The following is a 27,319-nucleotide window of genomic DNA, read 5'->3' on the forward strand; positions in this document are numbered from 1 at the left end:
CCTGACACACACAAATAGGTTTGGATAGCAAAGGGAAGGGTTAACACTTCTGTGATGTTTGTTTTTCTGCCTGGGCCCTTGTTCAGAAGATTTCACCTCATTTTTTTGTCCCAGTGAAAATTGCATTTTGAAAAAAAATGGTTTGTTGTGGAAACAAGGATTGCTGATAAAGCTTCAGTGGAGACACCTTTCCCCCATGATAACTCAGGGGTGAATTTCCCTTCCTAGTGGTAAATTTATCTCACTTCTTGCTGTCTCACCCCCATTATTAACTGTGAGTCGTTGTTTGACATATGTATGTCTTCATTTCGCCTGTCAACCTATGGCCACCCTAGGGAGTTTCATAGAATCCCCTTAGGCGTGGAATACCCAAGAGGTGATTTTTCCTCTGAAATACAGCCTGCCGAATTTGTTGGTGCTTCCCATCCATTTGCTAACCAAAGCTGACCCTGCTTAGCTTCCAAAACTGAACGAGATCCTTAACCACAAATCAGGGAAACCACTTTAACTGCCAGGGGTCAATGCTATGAAATCATGAGAGTTGTAGTTTGGCAAAACTTGGCATTTTTGGTCAAAGAAGCGTCAAGGCCTTATTTATTTATTATATTTTTATACTGCTTTTCTCGCCCCTGGGAGGACTCAAAGCGGTTTACAACATAATAAATGGCAAAAATTCAATGCCAAACATGACGTATAACTATGAATTAAAACCGTTAAAACTGAACAACACATAACCATATGTAGTATTCTAAGGGCATATCTCACCATTGATATATGTAGCATTTTAATGATTTATATAGGATTTTAATGGTGTATTTTGTATTGTATTTAATGATCTGGTTTTCATGGAATTGTTTGCCTTGTGTGCGAAAGAACTATTCAAGCATTGAATAAAACTACTACATAAAACATATTAGGCATATCTACATACTACATAAAATAATACTACATAAAACATATTAGGCCACTTCCTTATGACCCTGTTCGCTATGGTTTTTATTCTTATGTCTTTCTCACCCCGAGTTTTAACTAAATGTTCATGTGGTCCGCCCTTGTTTTCATTGTTTCCTTGATTTGTATTGTAATGGATATTATTATTTATTGTATTGTTCACTGTGTTGTGATGTGTTGTTCTTTTATATGCTGTTTATATTGTATTGCTCTGGGCATGGCCCCATGTAAGCCGCCCCGAGTCCCCGTTGGGGAGATGGTGGCGGGGTATAAATAAAGTATTATTATTATTATTATTATTGACACAACGACGTTGTATGACACAGCAAACAAGATAGATATGCTGGATTTCGTTTCACAAAATCACAAGTCGAACACTTCCCAAGTGTCTAGGACTGTGTGATGTATTTTCGGATGATGCGTGCAGATCCCAGTAAGGTGGCCTTTTGCAGTTGGCAGATCGTAATTTTGTCAATGTCTATTGTTTCCAAATGCCGGCTGAGATCTTTTGGCACGGCACCCAGTGTGCCCATCACCACTGGGACCACCTGCACTGGTTTCTGCCAGAGTCTTTGAAGTTCAATCTTGAGGTCCTGATAGCGGCTGAGTTTTTCCTGTTGTTTTTCTTCAATGCGACTGTCACCTGGGATGGCAACATCAATGATCCAAACATTTTTCTTTTCCACAACTGTGATGTCTGGTGTGTTGTGTTCCAGAACTTTGTGAGTCTGGATTCGGAAGTCCCACAGTATCTTTGCGTGTTCATTTTCCACAATCTTTGCAGGTTTGTGATCCCACCAGTTCTTAATAATAATAATTATTAATAATAATAAAAATAATAATAATTATATAGTACTTTAAGATAAAGATTTTCCCCTGACATTAAGTCTAGTTGTGTCCAACTCTGGGGGTTGGTGGTCATCTACATTTCTAAAACAAAGAGCCGGCGTTGTCCGTAGACACCTCCAAAGTCATGGAGCGCCGTTACCTTCCTGCCAGAGCGGTACCTATTCCTCTACTCACATTTGCATGTTCTCGAACTGCTAGGTTGGCAGAAGCTGGGGCTAACAGCGGGAGCTCACCTCGCTCCCCGGATTCAAACCACCAACTTTCCGGTCAGCAAGGCTAACAGCTCAGCGGTTTAATCTGCTGCGCCACTGGGGGCTCCATTGCTTGTCCAATATGGGTTTCTCAAAATACACCTCCCAGGTTTTCCTAGCATTGAGCCGGGGATGGGAAAGTGTTGCCAAAACCGATAGATGCACCCTTGTATTTTTCTTCTTGGACCCTGAAGGCAAGACTTCTCTACATTAAAGATATAGACCAGGCATGGGCAAACTTCGGCCCTCCAGGGGTTTTGGACGCTTAAGCGGCTGAGGGGGAAAAGGAAGGGGCCTGAGGCCAGGAATGGTGAGAGTTGAAGTCCAAAACCCCTGGAAGGCCGAAGTTTGCCCATGCCTGAAACAGAACCCTCAAAGCGCAGAGGAAAACCATTCGGAAGGGCGCGTTGCCCTCTCCGTCCAGGGCCGACTGGATTGTTTTGGCGGCAACGCGGGGAAGTTTGGCGATGGGTCCTGCCCCGGCCTCGTTGCATAAGAAGGGGGCTGAGCCTGTGGGGCCGCCCCCAGAGCCCCTCCCACCCTTCCTTGGAGAGGCTTCTGCCTGCCCGGTTTTGGAGAAAGGCGTGGGTCCGGGCGGCGAGGAGAGCGCCTTGCCATGAGCGCCCCTCCGGCAGCATGAAGGGGGGCAGCAGGCGCGCCAGCCCCCCCTGCCTGGGCTGGATCCTGGCCAAGTGCTGCTGCTGCTGCTGCCCGAAGACGTGCCCAGGTGAGCGGGGTAGCAAGCCAGGGGTTGGCCGGGCAGCGAGGGAGTGTTTGCTTAGCCGCGCTCCGGGGAGATTAGCCTGGCAATCAGTAACTCCGGCTGCGCTGCTTTGGTGGGGCGCTCAAGGTCCTCCATAGAGAGACAAACTGGAAGGAAATCAGCGCTGGTACAATTAAAGCGACCCCACTTGAACTGCCGTGGGATCGTTTGGGGAGGCAAACCAGCTCCATTTGGCACAGCGCCCACTGTTCCGTAGCAGGGGTATCAAACTGCTTTGATACCACAGTATTGATGTTGGGTTGCTGTGAGTTTCCCGGGCTGTATGGCCATGTTCCAGAAGCATTCTCTCCTGACATTTCGCCCACTTCTGTGGCAGGCATCCTCGGAGGTTGTGAGGCATATTGAAAACTAGATAAGGGAGGTTTATATCTCTGTAGAAGGTCCAGGGTGGGAGAAAAAACTCTTGTTGGTTGGAGGCAAGTGTGAATGTTGAAATTAATCACCTTGATTAGCACTGAAAGCAGGGCTGTAGCCAAGGGGGAGGGGTTAGGGGTTCAACCCCCCCCCCCTCCCAAAACTTTTGGCCCTGATTGAAAGGTCTTGCAGCTTCAACGCCTGGCGGCTTCCTGCGTGGGGGAATCCTTTGTTGGGAGGTGTTAGGTGGCCCTTATTGATTCATGTCTGGAATCCCCGTTTCCAGAGTGTTGGTCTTTATTTACAGGAGAATTCCAGCCATGAATCAATCAAGCATTCTCTCCTGACGCTTCGCCCACATCTATGGCAGGCATCCTCAGAGGTTGTGAGTCAGTGAGGTTTGGAAAGTCCAGGGTGGGAGAAAGAACTCCTTCCTGTCTGTTAGAGGCAAGTGTGAATGTTACAGTTAATCACCTTGATTAGCATTGAATATATTGGAAACTAACTCGGTGAGGTTTATATATCTGTGGAGGGTCCAGGGTGGGAGAAAGAACTCTTGCCTGTTAGAGGCAAGTGTGAATGCTGAAGTTAATCACATTGATTAGCATTGAAAATATTGGAAACTAAGTCAGTGGGGTTTATATATCTGTGGAAAGTCCTGGGTGGGAGAAAGAACTCCTTCTTGTCTGTTAGAGGCAAATGTGAATGTTGCAGTTAATCACCTCGATTAGCCTTGCAGCTTCAAAGCCTGGCTGAGTCCTGCCTGGGGGAATCCTTTGTTGGGAGGTGTTAGTGGGCCCTGATTAGTTCATGGCTGGAATTCTCCTGTAAATAAAGACCAACACTCTGAAAACAGGGGATTCCAGACATGAATCAATCAGGGCTAGGTAACACCTCCCAACAAAGGATTCCCCCACGCAGGAAGCAGCCAGGCTTTGAAGCTGCGAGGCCTTTCAATCGGGGCCAAAATTTTGGGGAGGGCGGTTGAACCCCTAACCCCTCCCCCTTGGCTTCAGCCCTGCTTTCAATGCTAATCAAGGTGATTAATTTCAACATTCACACTTGCCTCCAACAGACAAGAGTTTTTTCTCCCACCCTGGACCTTCTACAGAGATATAAACCTCCTTTATCTAGTTTCCAATATGCCTCACAACCTCTGAGGATGCCTGCCATAGAAGTGGGCAAAATGTCAGGAGAGAATGCTTCTGGAACATGGTCATACAGCCCGGAAAACTCTTAGCAACCCAGTGATTCCGGCTGTGAAAGCCTTAGACAACACAGTGCAGATGTTGTTCTCCACGTATATATTGTCAGAGTGGATCTAAGGGTTGGAATACTGTGTGTGTTTTCCCCACAGCGGAATTTACTCCTGACTCAACGGGCTGGGCTGCCCTTGTCATGCAATGGCACATGTCCCAAGTTGTGATTTGTTACCCGGGGCCAGAAAGCAAAGGGAGTCGCTAAGGCTGCGTTGATTTTATAATAGACGGTAATATAAAAAGGGGCGCGAGAGAGACCATCATTTTTCTGCAAGGCACTTGGTGGCTTTGCCTTGTCACTGAAATCAACCCCTCCTGGAAGACGTTCCCTTCTGTGTACATTTCTTAAAATACTACTTGTTTCGGGATATATATATATATATATATATATATATATATATATATATATATATATAATTTGTACATGAACTATTTGAATCTGACAGCAGTCGAGGAGTCTGAATTCAGATGTATTTTCCTCTATTTGTTCTCTCATAATTTCAGTCTCCTTATTTGGGGGGGGGGGGTGATTTTGTGTGCATCTAAACTAGGCTTGGGCAAACTTGGGCCCTCCATGTGTTTTGGACTTCAACTCTCACAATTCCTAACAGCCAGTAGGTTGTTAGGAATTGTAGAAGTTGAAGTCCAAAACACCTGGAGGGCCCAAGTTTGCCCAGGACTCATCTACACTATAGAATTAATGCAGTTTGACATGATCAGTGCTATGTAATCATGAGAGTTGTAGTTTGGTGAGACACCTGCACTCTTGGGCAGAGAAGGCTAAAGACCTTGTAAAGCTGCAAGTCCCATGAATATGTAGCATTGAGCCGGAGATGTTAAAGTAGTGTCAAACTGCATTAACTCTATAGTATAAATGCATCCTATATCTTAGGAGTGAGAAGGTAAAGTGTTAACTGTGCTAAGTAGCTTTGTCTAGTTGCCAGCTTGCTTTACTAAGTACACACTTCAATTGTTGTGTTGTCTATAACAAGCTGAAACAACGGAAGACAAGAAAACATCAGATTGCAAGAGCAATAACAGGAGTATATTAGAGGTTTTGCCAAGGGGCTAGGTTTTTTTGCACTGTATTTTTGCAGTGCTACAGAGGAAGAAATGATACAATTTAGTTCCAGATGTAATACTGGAAACGTAAAGGAGAGATGAGTCAAAGATAAATCCAAGGCCTTTTACATAAGTACTTGCTAGGTTTGTTTTCTCAATGGCTTTAGGAGGAAGGTCATTACAGTATTTCCTATTTAGTAGATGAGCAGATTACTGAGGGAAGTGCCTAGTTTAGTTGCCATCCAGCTTCTGGAGATCTCTGTGGGATGCTCAATGCTGGACTTGGGGAAGACCCCACAATATTGCCTTTTTTAGGGAAAAGTGAGGCAAGTACTGATCCCAGTTGGCACGTCCATCTTTTTCTCTCTAAGTTGCTCTGATGAAAGACCCCCGCACTCCAGTGTCTGTACGAACCCCTTTTCTGAGAGTAGGGATCACCTGAAGGATCCTGTGTTGACCCTTGATCTCAATCTAAGTGCACATCCTCCACCTGTCCTAATTTTGCAGAGACAGTCCCGGGTAATCCTTTGTGATCTCACCCGTTCAGCTGCTTTTTAACTGCCCCATTTCCCCCTTGGTGCTCAGTTTATTTCGTTTGCTGCATAGTCCAAGATGCAGTAGTGGTTTGTACTCCATTAACTCAGCAGGAGAGAGAAGTGAAACAGGGGGAGAATCTTGCCTTCCCCAGTAGGCTCAGGCAAAAGCAAACTGTTGCATTCTTGTGTACTTTTTGCCCACGTTAATAACTTGCCATCTTGATGATACTTAGTCATACATGGGAAATGTTGGAGGGTGTAATAGGATAATAAAACACTGTATTTTGCCTTCCAGAAATAATTATAAGGATGCACTTACCATACTAAGACAGCTATAAATCTCTTGTCACCAGCATTATCCATACTTGCCTATTCATGTCGCTTGATATGCAGTGTGAGTCCTTGTTAGCAGTTTAAGGAAGCATCTACACTGTAGAATTGATGCAGTCTGATATTACTTTAACTGCCATGACATAATGCTATGGAACCATTGCCTTTTAGCCTTTGCCAAATAGTGCTGGTATCTCACCAACTTACAACTCCCAGGATTCCATAGCATTGAGCCATGGCAGATAAAGTGGTGACAAACGGCATTAATTCCACAATGTAGATGTACCCTGAAACCCCTGTGGCGCAGTGGGTTAAACTGCTAAGCTCTTGAACTTGCTGACCAAAAGGTCGGCGGTTCGAATCTGGGGAGCGGAGTGAGCTCCCGCCGTTAGCCCCAGCTTCTGCCAACCTAGCATTTTGAAAACATGCTAATGTGAGTAGATCAGTAAGTACTGCTCTGGTGGGAAGGTAACAGTGCTGCATGCAGTCATGCTGGCCACATGACCTTGGAGGCATCTACAGACAACGCCGGCTCTTTGGCTTAGACTTGGAGATGAACACCAACCCCAGAGTCGGACACGACTAGACTTAATGTCAGGGTAAAACTTTTACCTTATTAGATGTACCTTACGACTACAATGCAGACCTGTTGTGCATGTTGAAGTAATATAGGTGGGATAGTTGGAGAAAGTACTATGTTATTCCCATGTGAAAAATTACCTGTATGACTATGGTCATAGACGTAACCTCCTATGCAGCATACTATCAGGAGGTCTGCCTTTCCTGTGGACATAACTGCCTTTGTTAAATGTGACAGTGAGCATATTGAATCCATGCAGTTTTCTCCCCAGGTGATATTCTTGAGTATTGTAGAAGATATACAGTAGAGTCTCACTTATCCAAGCTAAACAGACTGGCAGAAGCTTGGATAAGCGAATATCTTGGATAATAAGGAGGGATTAAGGAAAAGCCTATTAAACATCACATTAGGTTATGATTTTACAAATTAAGCACCAAAACATCATGTTATACAACAAATTTGACAGAAAAAGTATTTCAATACGCAGTAATGTTATGTTGTAATTACTGTATTTACGAATTTAGCACCAAAATATCATGATATATTGAAAACATTGACTACAAAAATGGCTTGGATAATCCAGAAGCTTGGATAAGCGAGGCTTGGATAAGTGAGACTCTACTGTATGTGAAACAGCACTCAGATTGACATTGAAATAGCTTTTTTCTAAAGACACTGCCTGTGCCCCAAAGTCTTTGTTTAAAATGTGCCTAATCTTTTGACCAAGCAGTTCCTTTGAAATATATTCAAAAACCATACACTTCTTAGAGTAAACTATAATAATAATAATAATATACTTGATGTTTTAAACACAGCTTGGATATTTTTTTTATTAAAGATCTTAGCTACGTAGCATTCCTATGTAGGAAGAACTGAAAAGCTAAACTTCAGAATGATTTGCTAGTTACTGTCTCAATATCTTCAGGTCTAGGAATAATTCTGACTGTGATTAAAATGGTCTTGACTGTCTAGAAATGTGACTTATGCTTTGTAGTCATATGCTTTTGCTATTTACATTTCATCCAGTTCTAGCACACAGTGCTCATTCTGTTATGTTCTCCACAAGAAACACGAGGCAACAAGATCTGCCTTTGCTGTACCAACCTAGCACTACAAATTCACAGTCCAATGAAGGTTTTCATTGTTAAAAGCCATTGGAAAGAGCTGTTTATAAAGTGTACGTGTTGGTGGACATGAGAGAGGGTTCCAACCAGCAAACCATAGAATAGTGGCATATTTGTTTGGATTGTTCCAAAGATAACTTTGCATGTAGATTTCATTAACAAAAAGAAACTGGTGTTTTCCATATCTTCAATGCCTTATGTTAAGGGACGTTGGTGACTACAGTAAATTTCATCGGAAATGGGAGACCTTTGTAATTCAAAATATAGCAACTTGAAAGATTATATACAACCCTCCACATTTGCAGGTTTCACTTTTGCAGATTTGATTACTTTTTAATTTGCCCAATATGGTCTCTCTCTAAGAATCTTTAGGTCAGGCATCTTCAAACTGTGGCCCTCCATCTGTTTGGGCTTCCAATTCCCAGAATTCCTGACCATTGAACAAGCTGGCTAGGCTTCTAGGAGTTGGAGGCTAAAACAGCTGGAGGGCCACTGTTTCAGGATGCCTGCTCTAGTCCTCCAGTGTAGCTATATGGTCAGCTTCAGGCATATGTTGATCATATAGTTGCTGCAGAGGACCTGAAGATTCCCAGGGAGGTATTCTCTTGGGTAGTTTTATTCGATGCTTAGCCCATAGGTCTTTCACATATAAGACAAACAAATAAATACACAGAAACCAGATTATTAAATGCAATATAAAATATACCATTTAAATCCTATATAAATAATCAAAATGCTACATATATCAATATCGAGATACACCCTTAAAATACTACGTAAGATACTGCATGGACTAGCACATGCATAATTAAAAACCAGGTAAAACTAAGTAAAACGTATTAAAACTTAAGCAGGGACCTTGGATGTAAACAGTCACTATTAGTGAAAAGCATCCCCAGCACAGTCGACAGCAATTTCAGACATTGCCCAAATTTTCTGTACTGCCAGGGCAAAAAGAAACACCTTGTGAGTGGCCACAGGGTTAGTGTCAGCCAAAAGATAGAAAATCTTTTCTGACACAGTATTGGTCTGAAGGAGATAAAGAATAGGCCCCAGGAGTTTAGTTATTGCCTCAGAAAACAGAGGGCAGGAAAACAAATAGTGAAGCAAAACCTTAATTTCCGGGGCCCCGCAAACATATAAATGAAGAGCCAGAGGGGTGCCCATGTATGTACTGTCAATCACCGCTGTGGGCATACTTTGAAAACAAAGGGCTGTGAAGGCTAAATGTGAGCCTAATCAGGTAGATAGCCCTGTCATGGTCAAGTTTGTACAGTCTGAACCAGTGGGAAAAAGTGAGATGAAATTCAAGCAACTTTTGATATCTTGTATTCCAGACTTTGCCTTTTGCTAGCTGTTCAAAACATCCCTTGGGGAGAACCCTAACTGAGGAATCTTTTACACTTTCCGAATAATTAAACAGGGTGAAGTGAACACGTGATCTAACTAGGGGGAGAAAAATCTCTGCCCGGATATTCTCTTAGGTAAAACAATAGTATATTTTTATTCATGTTTTTCCACTTTCGTGGTGATCCTGTCCCATTAACCTCAGTGAATGTGTAGGGCTGACTTGAGTGACATAAGTTTATTTCCTTTTTGTAATTCTGATGTTCTTATTGAGGAAGGTAATAGTCTAAAAGATAATTCACTATCATTAACCTCTAGGGTGTACGTGGATACCATTGTCTTGCTGACTTCAAATGAGTCCACACCACATACATATTATCAGGCCTGAATCATAGGATTTTCTCAACGTTTGGCCACTTTCAGAGAATGTGTTTACAGGGATGGGAGCACTTTCCCTGAGATGACCTGAGGACGTGGTTGAGATAACAAGTCTCTATTTTGGGTCGCTACTGAGCCTGGAACCTCTATAAAAATAACCTCGGAAGATGATCACTCGTTTATCCAAGTTCCCTGCTTTTAGAGTCAGTGATAGAATAATAGAGATGAATGTTAGAGTCATGAAAGGCATGTTTATGTGTGTATGTGTATGAAAAAGGATTTAGAACATTAAGGTTCCTGTGGGATAGAATATATCAGCCGTATTGCAAGCACACTTGTCTGTGCTTTATTCTTTTACCTGAGATTCCTTGAAGTATGTGCAGCTTATGAGCTGATTCAATTTTTCCCAACCTTGTACTTTACAATGTAGGTTGAGATAAGTGGAGCTGTGCTGTGACTTGAGTATTTCTCATTCACTTACAAGGTCAGCATCGAGTAATAGTCTAAATCAAACAATATAAAACTTTTCAAAGGAGGAAAACTCGCTGAAGAATACAGTTGGCCTACTGATTTCTTTTTTGTTCTCAAAGAAAAAAGGAGCCCCAAGATTCGAACAAGGTGTCAGAAGTGTGAAGGTTTCATATGATAGCTGGAATTGTGCCTCTCCAGAAATAGGCATGCATTCAGTTCTGGGTGTCTTCTCAGAGTGCTGCTATATATACCTGTTATGTAGAACACCATCTGACTCCACTGCTGTTCCTGAGCCCACATTTTATTAGCTCTTCTGGGAATATGTCCTGGCCTCCATATTTTTCTGAATGGGACCAGAAACATGCATGATGTTGTCCATAAGTGAAACTCTGGACATCTACTGTTTAAAAGGTCCTTTGGGATTTATTTTGGTGTGCCAATTGCACAGTCACAATTTCACTGCAAAATGTTGCATCATGGTCAGAGAGAGAATTTAACTTTGCTGGTTTTACTCTAACTCCAATGCATTTTAATCATTCCTGGGTCAAAATCTTGTAGAGCATGTTCACTGGGAGACACCACCAGCTTTCAGTATAATTCATTGTACAGGATCACTCCAAGAATAAAATGGATTGCATCCTTGGACACATACAGAGCTGCTGGATGAAGTGGCAGTTGCATATCTTCATTTAGCATTTTAAACAACTTTTAAAATCATATAATGGTAAATGTTTCTTGTCAACTTTTGAATCCAGAGCTGGATTTCTTATTGAATTTCTGTTTCAACTCATCTTCAGTGTGCATTTTAAAACTTGTGTCTCTTTCTCTTCCGTCATTGTTGTGCGTATTAAAAAAAAAACCTTTTCAGAACAAGAATATTTCTTACGTTGTCAAGGCACATGTTCACCTGAAGGATTTCTAAGTGTTTTCCATAAATTTTGGCAGTAAAATAGACTTGCATACTGCCTTCCAAAATGCTTAACATGGATACTCAATATATGCTAGTTTAGAATCTGAAAGGATCGTTGCATCTTCAGGCTCCCACCATACTGTTACAGCACTGTTATTCCACTCTCTTTAACTATCATGGCAATCTTTGGAATTCCAAGATTTGCAGTTTAGAGAAGAGGATTTTGAATTCTCAAAGACAGAATCTTGGGCCTCACCAAACTAGAAACCCCAGAATTCCATAGAATGTGGTCAAGGCAATTAAAATGAAATAATAAAGCCATAACAGTGTGGTGTGATAGGGCCCAGTGGGTCTGCAATGTATTGTGCTCTCTGGAATAATGGCAAAACAAGCCTATAGAATGAAACAAATCCAAATAGCTGGTGAAACGATGTAAAGTAGAGATGACTGGAGCTTTATGATTTTGATTCACAACAGGCTAGATTTTTTCAAACCCTTTTTAGAGAATTCTATGAAAAAGTGGATGGTCTCTCTGACCTTTGGAAACCTAATAAAATTCTAGTTTTCTTCAAGGAAGACCACTGAAGACGTATACTGTTTCAGTGACAAAAGATTTATTCTCATATGTAGAGGACTTAATACAAGCATATACCCTATTCCATGAAAACTCATAGGAGCCTCCGGTGGCCTAGGGGATAAAAGCCTTGTGACTTGAAGGTTGGGTTGCTGACCTGAAGGCTACCAGGTTTGAATCCCACCCAGGAAGAGCGCGGATGAACTCCCTCTATCAGCTCCAGCGGGGACATGAGAGAAGCCTCCCACAAGGATGGTAAAACATCAAAACATCCAGGCGTCCCCTGGGCAACGTCCTTGCAGACGGCCAATTCTCTCACTCCAGAAGCAACCCCAGTTGCTCCTGACATGGAAAAAAACTCATGCCAGAATGAAATAGTTACCATATATAGTCTGTCAAAAAATTAACTGAAAACAACTTGGGTAAAGAAAACCATGGGTCAGAGCAGGACGTCTATCTACCACTTCTGGCCTTTTGTAATGCCTGCTTGAAAAAATGGTGGTGGTCTTGACTCTAGCACTACTTCTAGGCTCTTCCTGGATGGAGTGAACCAATAGTCTATCCTGGGAGAATGTGAAAGAAGCCCGAAACCCTTCTACTCTCTTGTGGCGGTGGCTCTTTGGTGCTTCTCTACAGGGAGAAAGGAGAGATTAGAGGGTGTTTTAAGAGAGAGAAAATATCCCATCCACTTTGTTTCCTCCGCTGCAGCAGCAACTCTTTGATGCTTCCCTACCAGAGTATGGAGAGTTGAGGCGGACAGGACTTAATTTAAGATCTCCACGGATGGACTAAGCTCTCCCCTTGAGAGTTTTATCCATCTGTGGGGAATCTGAAATAAACTCTTCTACTCCCTCCAGAAGTCTTTTGCAAGACCTGGGTGGGAAAGTCACAGTTGCTAGGTGTGGCTGGACTCCTGAGACAGCAATGGTTCTTTAGCTTTTCTGTATAATGGACATGAGGAGCTGTGTGCCAAGACCCAAAGTTTTATTTTTGACACAGTGTGTTAAAGTGCTGAGCTGCGGAACTTCTGGACCAAAAGGTCCCAGGTTCAAATCCAGGAGTGGAATGAGTGCCTGCTGTTAGCCCCAGCTCCTGCCAACCTAGCAGTTCAAAAACATGCAAATGTTAGTAGATCAATAGGTACCGCTCCGGCAGGAAGGTAACGGCGCTCCATGCAGTCATGCCGGCCACATGACCTTGGAGGTGTCTATGGACAACGCTGGCTCTTCAGCTTAGAAATGGAGATGAGCACCAATCCCCAGAGTCGGTCACGACTGGACTTAACGTCAGGGGAAACCTTTACCTTTTTTATTGATCAAATCAATATCCATAATTCTGGAACTTTTTTTCATGTCAGGAGCAATTTGAGAAACTGCAGGTCACTTCTGGTGTGAGAGAATTAACCGTCTGCAAGGACGTTACCCAGGGGACGCCCAGATGTTTTTACCATCCTTGTGGGAGGTTTTTTTCATGTCCCCACATGGAGCTAAAACATTCCCTATACAGTAGTCTTAAAGATTCCACAAGAGAATGACTGTGCTAAAGATAAGGGCTCATAGCTCTAACATTCCACTTTCTGCTCATCAGATACCCATAGGATTTCCTGTATAGAGTAAAATCAGCTCCCTATCTCCTTTCACTCCCAGTTTCAGCAGAAACTCATTTCTCAAACCTCCCTCACTCCTTCTTTGTCTAGAGGGGGAAAGAAAATAATCTCTGCTTTCTCGGCCCATTTGACCTTCCAGTGAAGCACATCATTACAGTGTAACCAGCTATCAGTTTTTTCTTAATATGTACAATGTTCCCTCACTACTTCGCGGTTCGCTTTTTGCGGATTCGCTGTTTTGTGGTTTTTCAATAAATTCTAAAAGAATATTATAAATAATAAAAAATTACAATTTACAGACTAAAGAAGGGAAGAAGGAGAAGCTAAAGGGAGAGAAAAGGAGCCCAAGCGGCAACAGGAGGAGAAGGAGGCAATTTATCAACACACGATGGGTTGATAAAGACTTAAAATAGTGTATAACTACTAAAATAATGTATAAATATATAGCATCCCTACTTTGTGGATTTTCACTTGTTGTGGGTGGTCCTAGAACCTAATCCCTGCAATAAGTGAGGGAACACTGTATCCCCTTGTGTCGACCACTATAGAACCAATAGGCATCTTTATCTTTATAGCTCAGAGGAGCTGGACTGTAAAAGGTAAAGATAAAGGTTTTACCCTGACATTAAGTCCAGTCGTATTCGACTCTGTGGGTTGGTGCCCATCTCCATTTCTAAACGAAGATCCGGCGTTGTCTCTAGACACCTCAAGGTCATGTGGCCGGCATGACTGCATGGAGGGAGCACCATTACCTTGCTGCTGGAGTGGTACCTATTGATCTACTCGCATTTGCATGTTTTCAAACTGCTAGGTTGGCAGAAGCTGGGGCTAACAGCAGGAGCTCCCCCGCTCCCCACATTCGAACCGCTGACCTTTTGGTCAGCAAGTTCAACAGCTCAGTGGTTTAATCTGCTGCACCACCAGGGGCACCTACTGGACTGTAAAGGACCAAAATCCCACCCTCAACAACTAGTTCTATTTTTTAATATCCACTTTTCTCTCTTAAAGGAGACTCAAAGCACAGACATACCAACACACACACACACATCTTCCCAAGGAGATAGCATGTAGCATTTGGATCAGGAAAGTCAAGATGAGTTTAGCTTATCCCTTCTTCCTTTATCTGTGAAGTGTGGTGTTCTGTTGAGAAATTTTAGATTGCCGAGTAATTTACAAACAAAAATGTGTTTGACTTTTAATAACAAAAAAGACTGAAAAAAGTATATTTTACACTCTTGAAAACTTGCCAGAAAGAAGACAGAATAATAATAATATAATATTTGTACCCCGCCCTATCTCCCCAAGGGGACTCATGGCGAGTTCCAACAAAAGTAACAAAATGGCAGACATTCAATGCTGAAAACAGACAATAATAAATCAAATCAAAACAGTGGATAAAACAATCTCAAAATGAACTTATAAAACAAAATAAAAATAACTCATAATTGAACTTAAACATAATATAACCCATCACTCACAATTTTCACAGGCTGAAGTAGATGCCCAATATCTAGGTGAGGATATATATAAAGGTGTACTAGTCTTCGTCCTCTCCATATGTGAGTGTGCATAAATGAGTTTTTAAAAGCTTTTTAAGGGATAAGAGGGTTTTTATTTCTTTAGGGAGGGAGTTCCAGCGGAAGGTAAGTCCATAAAAATGAATTTTCTGATCATAGATAAGGGAGGAAATTTGATTGTTAGTTACAAAACTCAGGACACAACCTCTGGACATTATTATACAATGTTAGAGAAGGTAAACCAGGCATGAGCGTACTTCGCCCCTCCAGATGTTTTGGACTTCAACTCCCACAATTCTTAACACCTGGAGAAGCAAAGTATGGCCATGCCTGAAATCAACCAATTAATATACTCTTCCCCTTTGGTTTAAGTTTCATATTTTTCATTTGTCATCCCTCAATTATTTAAAGTTTTCCCGTCTTCCTTCATTTGATTCACTCTGAATGTCTGCAAAGACAACAAGAAGCACCTACCTCCCACTCTTGGTGGATTATACATCATAGCAACAACAAAGTTATCCCTTGCATAGCTAAGATATGTATCCCAGCTATGTGTCCCAGTGCCCAACCCTACAATGCATTGTTATACATGGATCTTGTCAAGTTTGACAGTCTGATGAAGCTCCTAGTTAAAATACATTCAAATTTATTGCAGGGCAACATTTAAATCAACATGCTGTTTTAAACTGCTAAATTTGTTGATTTTCCCACACTAATATCTCTGTATTATTAAATGCTAACACCTATTAAAACTACTCAGTTCATGGGTAAGTTTAAAATCTGCCCCTAACATATGGACTACTTTAATGGCGATAAATTTTGTATACTTTGTGAGTAACTCTCACAGTTGCCATAGCATTACATTTTAATTAGTAAAAGGGCAATGAGAATAACTACTTTACAGTGTGTTTCTCTGTGCAAAGTACCATATTGATAATGGACATCTTTGCTGAATTATTAAAACAAATAGTGAAAACTTAAGAGGTGTGTCTTCTGTGTTCAACATATGCTTCACGGGCAGGCAAAATTGAGATATGACCTGTGAACAGCCCTCGGAACATGGGAAAATGCATGGAATATGTTGCTGCCTAAAAAGCTTAAGAAGTGAATGTTGAAACAAATACAGCCACAGACTGATTGTGCGGTATATGAAAGGAAGATATAATTCTTGTGAACATTTTCTAATGATAGTTTATGGTTTCTGAATCATAAGGATTAGGATGGGTGGGCAGACAAACTTTGAGGGCACTGGAAACTGATATGACAGAAGACTTTCAAAGTAAAAACTCACAGCAACCCAGTTACACATTAAGTCTCGTCGTGTCTGGGGGTTGGTGCTTCATGTCTAAGCCAAAGAGCTGGCGTTGTCCGTAGACACCTCCAGGATCTTACTTAGTAAGAAATGGAGGGACAACCAGAACTCTGCTCACTTTTGCCTTTGCATGAAGCAGTGGGTGAAATTTTGGGTAGAGATTTTCTGAATTTCAGTGCTTCATGTATCATATTGTCCAGTGTGAAGCACAGCACAGAATCCATATACTCCTTTCATCCGTACAGAACTATTGAGAACTGCTAAGAAAAGAAGAGTTTTTGTGACGCATGATATCCAGTGACATCTCTAGAATGATTTCTACTGCAACAAGCTATTCTTATAAGGAAAGTTATGGGCTTTCATTTTTTGTGTTCCAGTTGAGTTCTAAAGCAAAGAATGTAAATACAGATTTAGTCCAGTTGATCTGAAATTACGTTTGGCAAGGAAAATAATGGTGAAGACCAAGAGCCTTGAACAAGTTTGTCAAGTTTCCTTGTACTTCCTGAATGATAGCTATGAGGAAACAACTGGAATTATTTAAATGTGCTGACTTACAAAAGCCCTTGTTAACATATAGTAGAGGTTGTCTAACTGTTGTAATGGAAATGGCATTCTATGCTTTTATATAAAACATTATGTAAGAGGACAGCTTTTTTCCCCTTGGGGAGTGCAAAATCTGCAAGTGGCGAGACATCTCCATCAAATAAATGATGAGATTCTCAAAAGCTAGTATACTTTTCCATGGCAAACAATGGAAATAAAACAATGCTCAGCGTGTTCTGCTGTTATTCTTTGGCTCTATCGAAACTAATTGTACAATAATACTTTCCAGAATCACTGCAATATGTTGTATGGCATTCCCTCCATGTGTGACCATGTTTGCATAGAAAGTAACAGACAAAAATAATAGGGGGAAAAAGCATCTGTAGGGTAGATGACTAACCATATTTCCCTCCATCAGAGTTGTGGCATCTTACTCTGCTCGTTTGATTAATGGTTGAGAAGGGTTTATCAAACAAAGTATGTTGTGGGGAGTTTTGTGGTTTATTTTAGTGGGGGTTGTTCTCTTATTAAAATGTATCTGGTGAAGAAAGGATTAGTTGGACAAGCTTTGCCCACAGGCCATTTTCCTGCTCTCATCACTATAGGGAAATTAGATTTAGGGACATCAGGTAAATAGAATTATGTCAAGAATAAATAAGTGAATTTTGCTTTCCGAGTTTCAGTTTTGAAGTGATGCACTCAGCTTGCAATGCATATTTATATTGGCAGATTATTCTTAAATTAGGGAAAGTGTCATTTCTGTTTCTAAGCAGACACAAGAAAACTCTGGAATTACTGCTTCTAGTAACCCTGACAGCTTCTTTGAAAATAAAAATAACTGTCCATTTTGAATACCTCCAGATTGGAGTAATTTGCTATCAGAGAACTCCGTTAGTTGTTTGAAGCAAAACATTGTATGTGTGAAGCCCATTTATGTAGAGTTAGCAAGGCCCCAGCACCCTAAATTACATCTAACCTATAAACCTTTCTACCTTATGTATGCCAGAAAAGTAGTCTTGTTTTGTTCTTATCTTCATTTTAAAATTGACATACCTTAGTATACTTAGAGAAATATATTAAGGTAAAATCACAGCTACTTGCTTGCATAATAAAATCATTGTACAAAACTATGTGTGTGTATATATATTGTTCCTACAACCTGATTCCATCTTCGACATGGAAGCAGTTGTAAAGATATTAGCATACGTAGCTTGAATTTGTTTGTTGTTGCCATGTTCTTGATTAGGAATACAATTATCAGTCAGGGGGATATGATCTCTTGCTTTCTTTCTGATCTCCCCAGCAGAACTAGATGTCAATATCACCTAGTACTGACTTCTTCCCCCCCCCCCCCCTCCAAAAACCTTGTAAAGACTGGAGAAGTCCAGTTTAGAGCATTTAAAATAATTGATACTTAAAGAAAGGGAAAATGTTGAAGCCAGAAGTACCAATTTAAATTCAAATACAGTAGAATCTCACTTATCCAACACTCGCTTATCCAACGTTCTGGATTATCCAACGCGTTTTTGAAGTCAATGTTTTCAATATATTGTGATATTTTGGTGCTATATTCGTAAATACAGTAATTACTATATAGCATTACTGCGTATTGAACTACTTTTTCTGTCAAATTTGTTGTATAACATGATGTTTTGGTGCTTAATTTATAAAATCATAAACTAATTTGATGTTTAATAGGCTTTTCCTTAATGCCTCCTTATTATCCAACATATTCGCTTATCCAACATTCTGCTGGCCCGTTTATGTTGGATAAGTGAGACTCTACTGTAATTGAGGAATTCATGTTACAGGTGTACAATTTCAGTTACCCCAAGCACACAGTTTTAAAATGTAATCTCAGCACTGGTTGTAAACGCACAGATGCATTGTGCCCAACTAGAACTTGCTAAATATTATTAGATTCCAATCTGCCATGTAGTACATTATATCACTTACATGATGGAATTATTAGGTATAGCAATTTAGACTATTTATCTGGTTGTTTGAAGCACAGCTTATTGAATTGCTTTGACTATAAGTTTCATTAAAAAGTCTCTGGGACAAGCTCCAAAAAAACTGACCATCTGTATAGTGCCATGTATTGAGAAATGGAGGGGGCACTGATATCACTACAGAGAACAATTGGTTAGAATGCATTGGAGAGGAGACCCTTTGAAAGACCTCAAAAGCTGTCCTATTTGATAGATAGTTTGCAGAAAGGGAAAGTTAAGAAGTATTGTTAACTTTTTAGTCCAGTGCATTTAATAATGAATTCTCCTTTTCCCCATTTCTAGTACTTGGCTTTAGAACGAGGTATAGTGTAAATAGTATGACTACAAGGAGAAATGTGTTGTCAAAGGCTTTCATGGCTGGAATCACAGGGTTGTTGTGTGTTTTCCGGGCTGTATGGCCACGTTCCAGAAGTATTCTCTCCTGACATTTCGCCCACATCTATGGCAGGCATCCTCAGTGGTTGTGAGGTGAAGCTGCCTGCCATAGATGTTGGCGAAACATCAGGAGACAATACTTCTGGAACATGGCCATACAGCCCAGAAAACACACAACCCTGACAAAGAGAAAAGTATGACAGTGGGATGAAATAATACCTTTATATGTATGTGGTTTTACATGTCATTCCTAGTTGACACAAAAACAGGTAATCCTGTATGGGTTTGGGGTTTTCGCATGGTTTGTGGTAGCAAAACATTGTACTGTATGTTGGTTACTTTCCAAATAAAAAAGAGATTAATTGGGCGCTTTTCATACTCTGGTTACAGGGAGGGTGTTTCTCTTTTTCTCTTGATGCTAAAATAAACTTTGAGTACTTAATACACAAGTCGACAATTCCAAGGTAAACCACAAATAGTTCAGTTTCAATACAGCAGTTTCTGCATCAGTTGAGTCACTCGTAGATCTTACAGAATGACAGGCAAGGCATTAATGCCTACCTTTCCTTTGTTCTGCATGCAGATTGGTTGTGAGGAAACCTTAACATGAAATTTACAAAAATAACAGATTTTATTACATAAGACTGAATGGGCATTACATACTACAAATAACAAATTGAAGAAATTGTTTCTGTAGTGACTGAGCTTTCAAAGCTGATAGATTACTACACTTTTTTCATGTTATGCTTAATATGGGGTCACAATATTTCTAAAGGAAGTATCTGCAAAAATATACTTTTTACAAAAAAATAGTTTGGAACTGCTCTATTGTAGAAGTGTGCGGATTTTTAGTTTTAGCACATTCATCAGGTTTGCCTCATATTCTTGAAATTTACATTAAAGAACAATAGCAAGATGGCACTGTGTTCTGACTGGTCCAGGTAACATGTATTTCCAGAGCAAGACTTGGTTTTTACATTGGCAAAGTGAGATAGCAAGAACCTTTGAACTACTCATCCAAACTGCCTTTTTATTTGATAGTTGGACTGATCTACTGTCTGAATACCAAACTCTTCATCAATATTAAGCATGTGAACTACAATGAATCTAGACCTTGTATTGCACTATACGCTGTTTCAAAATGAATTCTTAATGGTTTTTAAATCGGTTCACTAAAATGAAACCTAATGAACCAGTTTCATATGACATACTCTACCTTAATGGGTAAAGGCAAAGGTAATGGCACAGGTATGTTCTGAACTAACTTTACTCACAAGTGATTTTTTGCAGAATTTAATCATACAATGTCAATGAAAAAGTCAACTGAATTAGTTTCATGTTCTTTATTCACAGTGGGCGAATTCTGTTTGGTTGGTTGAATAATATAGTTACACCCAGAATGGGATTTTACTCATTGAATACAATTTTTGTAGTAGCTAATTTCTCATTGCTTATAGTTAGGAAGCTGGTAGCTAAATGTTTAACTTTAAACAGTCTGACTAACTGAGCAATGGCATGTTTTGCAATCTGAGATTTTATCTTTTTAACCAGGAAAAATGTCAAAATGGCTTTTAGGTGGCTAATTATGTATTTAGGCGCTGTGATGCCTGTTTAGTGTGGGTATTAGAGACCATGTCTTTGGGTTTTCAGAGGTGGTAGTGTCATAGGCCCCTTCCACACAGCTATATAAAATACCACAATATCTCGAGGGAATCCAGTTGGCATTTAGATTTTGGGGGGGAGGGAATACCTGGGTTTCAAAAGGGCAGCAAGGAGTTAATATTGGATAATGGGAATATCGAGGGAATGGATGATATGTGTGCTGAACAAACTGGCCCGAGAAGGGAAGATATGGATATGGATATAGGTTTGGGAGTGTCGAAGTCATCAACGAAGGCTCCATTGGAGGGCGATTTCTCTCCTCCTCATGTTGAGTGCCGCCATGGCCATACCTTGCAAACGAAACAACTGGCCTTTCTAATTAGAGACTCCACATGGAATAGGGGTAGATGGACCTTGAAAAGAGCGATCCAGAGGTCCTTGGTTCAAATTTTATCAAGGAGCCTGACTACAGTCAAGATTAAGACCATTACATGGCTCCAGAAGGACTATCAATCGCACGATCGCTCTATATGCCTCATTTCCACCTTTGAGGATAAGTCTATTATAGAGGAGTTATGGGCCCCTAGGTCCTGGCTGCTATTATGGGGCATCACCATCAGAAAAGTAATAGTAGACCCCGTGATTCGTCCTCTTGTGGCCAACTTGTCTTTATATACTCAAGCACTAACTAGGCCCAATGATAATAGGATGTTCAATCCTCACTGTAGGTCCCCTCCCTCAGAAAAGTCGCATCTAGATGTTCTGGCCCAATCTTTCTCAGTCCTTTACCAGCAATCGTTGCCTCCCCCTACTCCTCGAAGATTTTCCGATAGGCCCCACTTGTCCCCTTTCTTGGAAGCTAGGCTAGTTGGAAATTCCAGCAGTCATTTGGACTTGAGGAGTTGACTAGACTCTCCAAATGATGTTCCAACTGAGCCAGATTCCCTGGGGGGTGGGAACCGGGTGGGGTTTGGTTCCATCGAGGTCGTGTGGGGGAGGAGAAATTGCGGTCGACGGATTCCCAGGGAGAAGCGCAACAGAGTTCTTGCGACCCTGGAGAAGGATAGATGTGGTAGCCTCGATGGCAGCCCCTCCGGGCTGAAGGTCCTGCTGCTCAATGCCAGATCCGTCAAGGGTAAATCATCTATTATCCAGGATTTAATCCTGGATGAGCAGGCGGATCTGGCTTGCATCACCAAGACCTGGCTGGATGAACTGGGTGGAGTTAGTCTTTCCCAGCTTTGTCCTCCGGGTTTCGGGGTGCATCAGCAGGCCAGGCCGGGAGGGCGGGGAGGTGGGGTTGCGGTGGTCTTTCGGCAGTCCATTGCCCTGGTCAGATGTGCCGCTTTTCAACCTGCCGGGTTTGGGTGTCTCCACCTGAGGGTGGGTACCCGGGACAGTTTGGGGATTCTGCTGGTGTACCGTCCACCCTGCGACACAGCAGTCTCCCTGCCTGAGCTAGCAGAGGTGGTCTCTAGCGTGGTGCTGGGTTCCCAGCACCTGGTGGTGCTGGGAGATTTCAACATTCACGCTGAGGCCACCTTGACAGGTGCAGCTCAGGAATTCATGGCCGCCATGACGACCATGGGACTGTCCCAAGTGATATCGGGTCCCACTCATCAAGCTGGACATACACTTGACCTGGTTTTTGTTGCGGGTGACGGTTTGGTTGGAGTGGAAGAGCAAACTATCCTTCCATTGTCATGGTCCGACCATTATCTGATCAGTTTAAGACTCACCACACCCGTAAACCTCCGCAGGGGTGGTGGACCCATTAAGATGGTCCGCCCCAGGAGACTTATGGATCCTGAGGGATTCCTGAAGTCTCTTGGGGATCTGTCTGCCATGGAGCCTGACGATCCTGTCGATGCCTTGGTCGCTCGCTATAACAGTGAGTTGTCCAGGGCTATAGACATGATCGCCCCCGTACGTCCACTCTCGCTACGTGGAGTTGCCCCAGCCCCCTGGTTTACTGGGGAGCTGGCGGAGATGAAACGTGCGAGGAGGAGACTAGAGTGCCGCTGGCGGACAACTCGTGATGCATCTGACTGAGCACGGTCTAGAGCCGCTATTAGGGCCTATTCCGCGGCGTTGCGAGCAGCCAGGAAGGCTTTCTCGACTGCCCGCATCGCGTCTGCAACAACTAGATCCTCAGAGCTGTTTCGGGTTGTTGGGGAGCTCCTCCACCCTCCTCAGGCTGGGGGGGCACCTGACATCCCGGCAACTCGGTGTAGCGAGTTTGCTCACCATTTTGCAGACAAAGTCGCTCAGATTCATTCCGACTTAGATGCTGGCCTTGTTGCAATGCCAGGTGAGGTAACCGAGGCTTCTGTCTGTTCGATCTTGTGGGATTTGTTTCAGCTTGTGCAGCCTGATGATGTGGACAAGATTCTTGGAGCGGTGAGGGCGACTACCTGTGCCCTTGACCCTTGCCCATCTTGGCTTTTAAAACAGGCCAGTGGTGGGTTGGTTGATTGGTTTGTGAGAATAATTAATGCCTCTTTGGAGCAGGGTAGATTTCCATCTAATCTAAAACAAGCGATGGTGAGACCTATCTTAAAGAAGGCCTCCCTAGATTCGACCAACTTGCATAACTACAGACCAATCTCCAACCTTCCATTTTTGGGCAAGGTCTTGGAGCGGGTGGTTGCCTCTCAGCTCCAGGGATTCTTGGATGATACGGATTCTCTGGACCAATCGCAGTCTGGCTTCAGGCCTGGTTTCAGTACCGAGACGGCTTTGGTCGCCTTGGTGGATGACCTCCGCAGGGAGCTGGACAGGGGGAGTGTGACCCTGCTGGTTCTCTTGGATATCTCAGCGGCTTTCGATACCATCGACCATGGTATCCTTCTGGGACGTCTCTCCGGGATGAGCCTTGGGGGTACTGTTCTGCAGTGGCTTCAGTCCTTCCTAGAGGGGCGTTCCCAGATGGTGAAGCTGGGGGACACCTGCTCGGACCCCTGGCCATTGTCCTGTGGGGTCCCGCAAGGTTCTATTCTGTCCCCCATGCTTTTCAATATCTACATGAAACCGCTGGGCGAGGTCATCTAGGGTTTTGGAGTTCGGTGCCATCTCTACGCGGATGACACCCAACTCTACTACTCTTTTCCACCAAAATCCAAGGAAGCCCCTCGGATACTGGACCAGTGTCTGGCCGCTGTATTGGCCTGAATGAGGGTGAACAAGCTGAAGCTCAATCCTGACAAGACAGAGGTCCTCCAGGTCAGTCGAAAGTCCGATCGGGGTATTGGGTGGCAACCTGTGCTTGACGGGGTTGCACTCCCCCTGAAGGCACAGGTCCGCAGCTTGGGGGTCCTCCTGGATTCGGGGCTGACGCTTGAGGCTCAGGTGTCGGCCGTGGCCGGGAGGGCCTTTGCACAACTAAAACTTGTGCGCCAGCTGCGACCATACCTCGAGAAGTCTGATCTGACTACGGTGGTCCACGCCTTAGTTACCTCTAGACTGGACTATTGCAATGCGCTCTACGTGGGGCTGCCTTTGAAGACGGCCCGGAAATTGCGATTAGTTCAGCGCTCGGCAGCCAGGCTTCTAACAGGAGCAAACTACAGGGCGCGTTCTACGCCTCTGTTTAAGGAGCTCCACTGGCTGCCGTTTGTTTTCTGGGCCCAATTCAAGGTGCAGGTTATCACCTACAAAGCCCTAAACGGTTTGGGACCCACCTACCTTAGAGACCGCATCTCCTCCAATGAACCTGCACGATCTCTTTGCTCTTCGGGGGAGGCCCTCCTCTCGCTCCCACCACCTTCGCAGTTGCGGCTGGTGGGGACGAGAGAGAGGGCCTTCTCCGCTGTGGCCCCCCGCCTCTGGAACTCACTCCCGAGGGAGATTAGACAGGCCCCCACCCTCCTTGCCTTTCGAAAAAGCCTTAAAACCTGGCTTTTCTGGAGGGCCTTCGACGACTAATTTTTGGGGGTTGATTTGTCTGCCCATTTAATTTAATTAGAGAGTGTTCTGCCATGATTATTGATACCTTGCTGAATACTTCTGCCACGAAGCTACAGAAGCCCTCTATTTTAGCCTAGAACTGTTTTATCTCCTTGTTTTTAACATGTGATGTATGTATTGATTGTATGACTGCTTTTCATGTTTGATTTTACAATGTGTAATTTGTCACTGTTTTTATTATTGTTGTGAGCCGCCCTGAGTCCCCTCGGGGAGATGGGGCGGGATATAAGAATAAATTTATTATTATTATTATTATTATTATTATTATTATTATTATTATTATTATATATCTGCTTTGAATTGGGTTATATGGCAGTGTGGACTCAGATAAACCAATTCAAAGCAGATATTGAGGATTATCTGCCTTGATATTTTGCGTTATATGGCTGTGTAGAAGGGCCCTTAGCTGCCTGCAGTCAGACAAATAACAAAGATTTTTGTTATATCTTTACAATATTATCTAATACTACCTTAAAGAAAAGGCTAGTGATAGGAATGACAAACATTGCTTAAATTTTCATATCAGAGACTGGTAGTTACTCAGCTTTCTCTTAAGTGACATGAGGTACATAACCTAGATGAACGATATTTCTTACTTGAATCTTACTTCATTATTTAAACCCTATCTACTTCAGTTAGGGTTTACTAACTGAGATAAAATCAACACAAAAAGAATAGGGATAGGTTCCTGCACAACAAAAAGAACAGATCAACATGTTTCAGCAAACCTTTTAGTCAAAATGAACAATATGCACATGGGAAATGAAACAACCAGGTACCTCGCATAAGTACCGTAAACAAAACAAAAAAAATCTAATTAAACAAAACCTAAAATGAACTTGAGATTTTCAACATTTGTATCCATGGATTATCTTTCTTTTCCCAGCCTCTACTTTTTATTATTTTCATTTTGTCATAAAGAGCATGTATGACAAACCAAACAGAGAGAAAAGGGAGAAGCAGGCAAGTTTCCCTCCCCATCTGCCCCTTGAAGCACAGACACACAAGTCTGTGCTTCAAGGGACAGCTGGTGAGGGAAACTTGCCTGCTTCCCCCTTTTCTCTCTGTTTGGTTTGTCATACATGCTCTGTAAGAAATTTTAGAGGAAACTGCTGTCCTCCTTGCCTTTTGTAGGCTGGCACACAGCTACAGTAGTATTGGCTAGAGTAGGATCCCATCCCATTCAGCTGAAGCTTTATTACAGTATTTACTGCAGATATACTGCTGCTATATAACACGCAAAGTCTGTTTTTCAAGTCCTCCTTCACCATCTTCTCAATGGTAGCACTGTTAAGGGGGTTAGGAGAAAAATGAGGCTGACTGAGTGTAAAAGGTGGGTCCCTAAATCTCTTATACCATTTCTCGGTGCTCTACAGACTTCACAGAAACAACAGTGCCTGAGAAGGTTCCATGTTTGTGTCTTTCTTGATGACTGATTGAATTAAAATTTACTGTGCAACCTGATGAATTTAAGAAAAGTTCATATAGGGAAATGGCATGTAAAGTTTCATTGTCAAGGCTGTATGAAAAATTAATTTGATCTTATGATGAAGTAAGGTTGGTGCTTGTGTCTGAATAAATTTAATCCTTGACGCAGATCTTTTGGTGACAATGAATTCATTTTTATAAACGCTGAAGGGGGAAAGATTCCAGTGTAATGTGCAATCCAATATCCGTTGTTCTTTATTGACTATTGGGAAAATTCATCAGGCTCTTGGATCTCATCTTGGGGGGTGGGGCTGCGCTCTGATCGTTTTTTAGAAAAGAAGAGATTTTCATCTGGCCCTTAGGATTCTTTTTCCTCTTTCCGGGCGGCAGGGCATCCATATCTTCTGGGTCTTTAGAGCCTTTAGTCATTTTGCCCAGAAACCTTTTTCTTTTCCTTGGTCTTTGCTCGAGTGTGGAGGATTCTGAGAGGTGAACTCTAGCCTGCACCTCGTGTTTTGAGACCTTACAGGAGTTAGTCCTTAGCTAATTCTGAAGGCATCTCCGGCATCGGCTCTTGGTTGCACTCCTCACTTATTTTCGACTGTTCTTCGGTTCTTGTTATTGGTGATTTTGGGTGTTTATCGGAGGTGGGTATTCTCCACCGTGTAAGCTCCTGAAACGTTCTCAGGGGAGTTTGAAGGGATTCTATTTGAGAGATGGGGCCATTTGTTGCTATTTGTCCTTTTTGCAAAGAAAGCAATTCAGCAGGGGTTGGCACCGCATCTCTGTGTAGGATCTTTTCACAATAATTCCATAGGAGCATCTTAAGTTGTCTCTTATTTTTAATATATTTTGAATAAGAAGTTCATCTCGGAAGGTGATAACTGCCCTTTTATGGAAGTTGGTGCTGGGCAACCAAAACAATGAGGGGATATCCTTTGGCCTTATTTCTCTTTGTAGGATCATGCTCAGAGATGTCAGGATCCTGTTTTTACTGCTCCATTTACCCCAGTTTAAACGTATATCTCCTATATAGAACACTAGCTATTTTTTGTTTAGTTGCAGTAAGAACTTCTGCTGACAGGAAGGTTCTCATTACCTTTTCACAACTTCTGTGTGTGCATTTGTCAACTGTAGAAGAGTTTTGTCAAAAGTAAAAGTGTGACTATATAATATCATTTAAAGGGAATAGACCAGT

General features: G+C 42.3%; 1 protein-coding gene across 10 annotated transcripts in view; it reads left to right on the forward strand.

Moving 5' to 3' along the window:
• kalrn (kalirin RhoGEF kinase) overlaps positions 1-27,319 on the forward strand; it is a 627,264-nt gene that overhangs the window by 528,760 nt on the left and 71,185 nt on the right. Inside the window, exon 1 of one of the 10 annotated variants that reach the window (XM_062972086.1) lies at positions 2,476-2,778. The exons of the other annotated variants lie outside the window; for them this stretch is intronic. Within the exon in view, the coding sequence (XP_062828156.1) occupies positions 2,688-2,778 (91 nt within the window). The 5' untranslated portion in view covers positions 2,476-2,687. Of the gene's footprint in view, positions 1-2,475; positions 2,779-27,319 lie in introns of those variants that run through there. 10 annotated transcript variants of the gene reach the window in all.

This window comes from Anolis carolinensis, chromosome 1, assembly GCF_035594765.1.
Source record: "Anolis carolinensis isolate JA03-04 chromosome 1, rAnoCar3.1.pri, whole genome shotgun sequence".
NCBI lineage: Eukaryota > Metazoa > Chordata > Lepidosauria > Squamata > Dactyloidae > Anolis > Anolis carolinensis.